The sequence below is a fragment of the Zalophus californianus genome, chromosome 6 (assembly GCF_009762305.2).
Source record: "Zalophus californianus isolate mZalCal1 chromosome 6, mZalCal1.pri.v2, whole genome shotgun sequence".
NCBI classification, from domain to species: domain Eukaryota; kingdom Metazoa; phylum Chordata; class Mammalia; order Carnivora; family Otariidae; genus Zalophus; species Zalophus californianus.
In genome coordinates, this window is record NC_045600.1 from 142,323,272 (window position 1) to 142,329,907 (window position 6,636).

The following is a 6,636-nucleotide window of genomic DNA, read 5'->3' on the forward strand; positions in this document are numbered from 1 at the left end:
AAATAAGATGTCTCAGCATGGTGATTAGGTATGACCCTTGGAACACTATTGAGTTATAAACATGTAACTGCGATTTGTTGTGCGAAGTGATGAGTGTCCCGTACTGTGTTGCAACAATTTCAATTCAGCCGTTATAGCAGGGAAATAGGCATATGTAATATGTAAAGGAACGTGGCTGTGTCCCAGTAAAACGTACGGACACATGAATTTCATACAGTTTTCACAGCTCACATTATTGTCCTCCTGTGGTTCTTTTAAGCCACTTCGAAATGTAAAAACCGCTCCTAGCCATTCTAGGCTCACACACAGGCCGCCAGCCACAGTTTGCTGACCCCTGCTGTGGAAAAAGAGAAAATGAGCTTTGGTTACATCCTTCACAACTGAATCGGGTTGTTTTTCTCCAATATCTAATGAGAACAGAGGCACCTCAGATAAAGTAGAAGGGTAAAACTTCAAGTGCTGGTTTTTCGAAACGATAAAATAGTCAAACATCTGACAAGTTTAACTTAGCAAAGAAAGAAAACACAACATTTAAAAAGTAACAGATGGAGGTTTTTCTAATTTTGAGAGAAAACTACGGACTATATACTAATGAAGCGGAAAATCCTGATGGCAGAGACGATACAGAACAACTATGAATTTTCAGAAAGAGAGGGGAAATTTGTTTGAATGCACAGCCACGGATTGTGAGGAGCAATAACCCTTTGGCTTCTGCTTGGGGTTCCAGAGCCGCTGCCCTCCCCCTTCCTGGCCCTGCTACTTACAGCTCTGTAACTTGCAAATACCTGAGAGCAAGCCAAGAATCCTTATCTATAGACGTGCAAATACATAAATTCTGTTGGGTAGGAAGTCAGTTGACTTCACTCCTGTGGAAAAAGTCAGTTTGGTGTCCATTTATAATTCAACATTCCTTGACTCCACATTCGTCCTTCTGTGACTTCTCCTTTGAACTGATAGTGACATGTTCAGTTCCCTCAGAGTTAAAAAAAAAAAAACTTACCTTGTGTTCATTTGATATCTGTAGGAGAGTCATTTCCCTTTTTTTGTGTGTGTTGTAAATTATCCTTTAACACAAATAACCAAGGATGATACAGAAAAATAGGAAAAAATTACCTTTAAATGTTTCTGGAGGGCGCCTGGGTGGCTCAGTTGATTAAGCGACTGCCTTCGGCTCAGGTCATGATCCTGGAGTCCCGGGATCGAGTCCCACATCGGGCTCCCTGCTCAGCAGGGAGTCTGCTTCTCCCTCTGACCCTCTTCCCTCTCGTGCTCTCTATCTCTCATTCTCTCTCTCAAATAAATAAATAAAATCTTAAAAAAAAAAAAAAAAGGTTTCTGGAGCACTGTCCAATCGCGAAGGAGCAGAGTCTCCCTGACACGGGAGGCGAAAGTCTGTCCAGTGCGTTTATGCCGGCTGCATCGTCGGACCCAAGCCCCGAAGAGACCCCGGGCCAACTTGGCTCCCGCCGCCCCCGGAGCTCGCGGGATGCACCTGCGTCGGCCCCGCCCACCTCCGGAAGCGCCAATCCCAGCCCCCGGGGGCGGGGCCTGACCACCTGTTTCCGACAGACGCCGCACGAAGTTGGGAGGAGCACCTGTCCTCCCCTACAGAGGGAGGTACTGAGGCCTAGAGAAGCTCCTCCGCGCGGCGGGAGCCTAAAGCAGCTTCTGCGGGCCGCCCAGCTCCGGTACGTGAGCCCCGACCTACAGTTACCTAGCCTGGTCCCAGGCCAGGAGCAACGGCACCTCAAACGTCACTGGGAGCTGCCCCGCTAACCCGCTTCCCGTTGGGCCCTTCCCTTAACCACCCCCCACACAGAGCCCAACCCTTTCCTCCCCGCGGACCAAAACCCAGGTCGTGTTTAGAAGGCAAGAGTATTTGCTGGGAACGCCAGACCCCACACCAAAAGATGGAAACAAGTTTGCTGTGAGACAAAGCTTCCTCATGGAGTTAAAATAACATTAATCTCCCCACAAGCTTATAATTACAAAGTGGAAAAGTTCACAATGGAGAAACTTGACAGGTGTGCCTTAATTCAAGAGCTCGAAGTAAACATCACAAATGTGACAAGCTGATTCTGCGCCTCTCAATTCGATGCGCCAAGAACAGTATCACTTCTGGGGTCTTCCTACAGTAAAAGGTAAATTAAATCTCACTAAGGAAACATGAAACCACCCAAACTGAAGGACACTCTACAATGTCGGACAATACTTTTCAAAGATGTCATGAAAACACACGGAAAGGAGGCTGGAGGGACATGAACACTAGGTGCAGTCAGTGATTCCGGGTCGGATTCTGGACCAGGGAAAAAGAACTACGAGACATTGGGAAATCGGCAAAAATTGGTATGGTTGCATCAATGTTAAATTTCCTGATTTTGAACATTGTACCGTGGTTTTGTAAAAGAATATCCTTGTTCCTAGGAAAGACTGAAATATTTGGGGCAAGAGGACATGCCTCTAACTTACCTCAATAGACCAGAAAAAAATGCCTATGAACATGCGCGCGCGCACGCACACAGTATAAAGCCACGGGCAAAATTAACAATTGGTAGATCTGAGGATTTGAGTCTGAGTATTTGCAACCTTCCTCCAAGTCTGAAATCCTATCAAAATTGTTACGCATTTTTACATTGTTTGCTGTATCTATCTGGGGCTCTGCCACCTCCTTGCAGAGATCTCGACACCCACGCTTGCAAACATGCCCAGCTTTACCCTGGACAGAAAAGCAGATAAATGTGTGGATCACCAACTGAACAACAGCTCCTTCTCCTCGCTACTCAAGAGCAGGTACCAGCCCTGCCCTGTCTTTGACCCACAGCCTCAGCAGACCCCTGAACTCAGAGCGACTATTGAGGATCCTCCCAGCGAGCATCCCAGTTATACTGACCCACCTCCACTCCCACTTGCATCTCCTACGTGCCAGGTACTAGGCAGACACCACCCATCCTATCTCCCACCTGCAAAGCCCAACCCTCAAACGTGTGAGGACTGTTACCCTTTCAGGGCAGGTTCATTAGCCCAGATTCTATGTTATCTGGGGGAGGCCGAGGATCAAACGCTCAGGGCATGCGGGGCGAGGAGGAAAGCATCTCCTGATTTCCACCTGAAGCCAAGGTTAGTGCTCAGCGCCTGCCAGGACGAGGCAGGGTGGCTCAGGTGTCCAACACACCCACTGTATGGGCACTGCCCAAAGGCCACTTACAGATGCTCCCACTGCAGAGCGCTCTTCAGGATTTCTCCCTGAGAGAGAACTCCTGCCCTTAGCACTGCTGGCACCCAACCCACACAGGACACAGGCAAGGTTGTTGTCCAAGGTTTATTGAAGATATTACAGCACAGCAGAAAGATTCAAACGGCTCCACGTGGTGTTTTGAAATTCATCCCAACTGTAGGCTGAGTGACCTGCAGGTTGGACAGACTGCCAAAGTCCTGGAAAAACAACAAAATAGGTTCAGTGTGGCTATATTGGTGAGATCTGTGCTGAAAGTCCCGGGAGCACTGCCAGGCCATGCCTGTCTGCCTCCCCTAGCTTGGGGTCAGGTTGGCAGGACCCTGCAGAAACACAACAGAGGCCTTCTCCCTGCCCCAGAGCAATAAACTCACAAGGGAGCCTACTTAAGATCTGAAGGCACATACACCCCAACACCCAGACAAGGGTGCTGTCCTGTACACTGTAGGATTTTTAGCAGCATCCCTGGCCTCTATCCATTAATGTCTGCTAGTATTCCAAGCTCTGACAACCAAACGTGTCCGGACATTACCAAATGTCCTGAAGGTCAAAATCTTGTCCTTTGAGAATCACTGCTCTAAGGTCACATACAGTTCCATTTCCTTTCCAGGGCCTGACACAAGTAGGAAGCATCACTAATGCAACTGCCAAGGGCCTGCCACATACCTGGAACTTAACGTCCCTCCCATTTTATCCTCAAAAACCAATTTTATAGTTGAAACTAAAAAGTTGCATTGAAGACTGATTATTTCTGGAGAAAATTATCCACAACAGACTTCAGCTATGCTGGTAATGTTTTTCTTAAACTGGCCGGTGAGTACATTGAAGTTCATTGTTCATTACCTCTCACATTTCATGGTCATAAAGAAGAAAAAATGAAGTTGCTTCAAGTCACTGTGTACTGGACTCTGAAGCCATGCTGCCTTCACCAAACTATGTACCACTGCAGAGAGAAGCCCCATGAAGACAGCTCAACTATCTGGGAAGTATGGGGAAAGCAGAGCACAGTTCTTTGGAGTGGTCAGCATATAGACGCACAAGGAGTGAAGTCCCCGAGTGAAGGCATGAAGAGTGAAATGAAAAGACAATCAGAGCTGGAACCGGGGAGGCAAATGTGAGGAGCAGCCACAGAGGCAGGAAGCAAACAGGAGAGAAGGGAGGAAGGTTGTCCTGGAAGTCATGGGGGAATGGTCATGGCTTCCGGAACTCTCTTCCTGTGGAGGGCCATCTCCACCTTCAACTAGCTAACCCCATTTTGGAGGCAGCCTGTCCAGTGGTTAGCAGTGTAGACGGAATTCCCAACCCTGCCACCCATTAATCTTCAAGTTACATTTCCTCAGGTAGGAAAAGTAGGTAACAGGATGTGCCTCTCGGGACACAGTGAGGACAAAGGAAATGTATGAAGAACGTAGCTCCTGTTACTACAGACAGGAGAAAACTACAGATGGTCCTCGACCAGAGATAAAGTCCTCCTTTAGGAACTCAGGCAACACTTACCAAGAGTTTCAACATTTCCTTAGTGTCAGGGTCTACTTCAATGATCTCCTGATCCAGGGCTGAGACCTAGAAGGAACAGGGCAGGCCCCCAAACAATCGGTGGGTCATCTCTCACTCTCTGCACGCTTCTCCAAGATTCTTCAACGAGAGATAACGGGGTGGCGGCCGACATCCCCCAAGGTGAGCAGTCTGCTTAAGAATTCCAGGTCCCGGGGCGCCTGGGTGGCTCAGTTGGTTAAGCGACTGCCTTCAGCTCAGGTCATGATCCTGGAATCCCGGGATCGAGTCCCGCATCGGGCTCCCTGCTCGGCGGGGAGTCTGCTTCTCCCTCTGACCCTCTTCCCTCTCGTGCTCTCTGTCTCTCATTCTCTCTCTCTCAAATAAATAAATAAAATCTTAAAAAAAAAAAAAAAAAAAAGAATTCCAGGTCCCAGGGATCTGCTCTTCTGCTTCTACCTCTGTAATTCCCTCGTTTACACCCAACCAGTCTGCACAAAACCTCCGCAGGAGGCGAACAACTCAGGAATGCTATGCTAAGGCAAACCATGAAACGCACAGCATCAAGGGCTCCGCTGGGAAGAACCAGAAGGGACCTCAAGGGCCCCAGCAGGGCAGAAGGGTCGATCACACAGGCAGATGAGTTTGGGCACTACAGCTGGCGGGGGCGGGGTGCTCTATGCATAAGAGACCCCCTTCCTCAGACTCGCCAGAGGGACCTCTCAAGGCTCTCAGCACCCTGCTGCTCCACCTTTGAGGATGAGCCAGACCCCGCAAGTTTACCTCGGGCACGTAATTATCCCTCCTTTCTCTCTCCTCCTCCTGCAGCTTGATGGAGATGCCTCGCACCGGGCCCCTCTGAATCCGCTTCATCAGGTGTGTGACATAGCTGCAAAGGACACACGGCCACGAGCACCGTGAGGCCGCGGACGCCGCAGGGACAAGGGCCGGGGCTCCGCCCGGGCGCACAGAGCGGCTCACCGCAGCCCGCCCAAGCCGCGAACCCTCCCACCCCGCCCGGCCGCCTCCCCAAGCCCCCGACGCGGCCGCGCAGGGAAGCCCGCAGCGCGCCCCTCCCGCGCCCCTCTCCGCCAGGCCCGCCAGCTCACCCTGCGATCTTGTTGCGGAGCTTCTTGCTGGGGATGATGGCGATCTCCTCGCACACGCGCTTGTTGGTGTGGAAGTCGTTGCCCAGGCGCGTGTAGTACTTCTCAATGATGACCCGGGCCGCCTTCTTCACGGTTTTGGTGCGGACGCGGCCCTGCGGGTGGGAGAACACAGCGTCACCCGCGAGCCGGGACAGCCCTCCGACGGCGGCGGGGTTCGCGGGCTGTGGCTGAGCCCGGGACGGGAGGAGGGCCGGCCGGGCAGCGCCGGAGCGCGGGGCTCAGCGCGGAGGCCAGCGGCCCGCGGAGGCCGGGGGCGCGGGGCTGCCGCGCCCCTCCTCGAGGGCTGGAGGCCGCGGAAAGCAGAGGATGGAGGACGATTGTAGGAGACCGAGGCCTCGGGCCAAGATACCTACCATGTTGGCGGGTATAGTAAAAGAGGAAACAGGAAACACAAGCGAGGCCTATAAAGCGCGGCCAGAAAGGCGCTTCCGGCTAACCCGGGACAAGCAGAGCCGAAGCGGGTGCTCCACAGCGACCCCTGGCGCGGCGGGGCGGAAGTGCAGGGGGGCCTGCCGTCACCTGGCGGGCGGGGCGAATTCCTGGCCCGCCTCCGCGCCCCCCCCCCCGCCCCCGCCCTGGGCGCAGCTCCCGCTCCCCGCCTCTCCTAGCGTTCTGTCGGCCCGCTTCTTCTGCTTCTTGGTTCTGAGACAGGATCATTCGATGTGCCCTAGACTAGAAGGGATGCACGGAGGGAGGCTTTAGAGTCCTTGGGACGGCGATTCGGGAACGAGGAAAGGTAAG

General features: G+C 52.2%; 1 protein-coding gene across 1 annotated transcript; it reads right to left on the reverse strand.

Moving 5' to 3' along the window:
- Positions 1 to 3,304: 3,304 nt before the first annotated feature.
- Positions 3,305 to 6,398, reverse strand: RPS17 (ribosomal protein S17). Its single transcript, XM_027570801.1, has 5 exons — positions 6,249 to 6,398; positions 5,836 to 5,987; positions 5,510 to 5,615; positions 4,730 to 4,795; positions 3,305 to 3,432 (listed from the first exon to the last, which is right to left on the reverse strand). Exons 1-5 carry the CDS (start codon positions 6,249 to 6,251, stop codon positions 3,352 to 3,354), a joined length of 408 nt encoding a protein of 135 aa, XP_027426602.1. The 5' UTR covers positions 6,252 to 6,398; the 3' UTR covers positions 3,305 to 3,351.
- Positions 6,399 to 6,636: the final 238 nt, after the last annotated feature.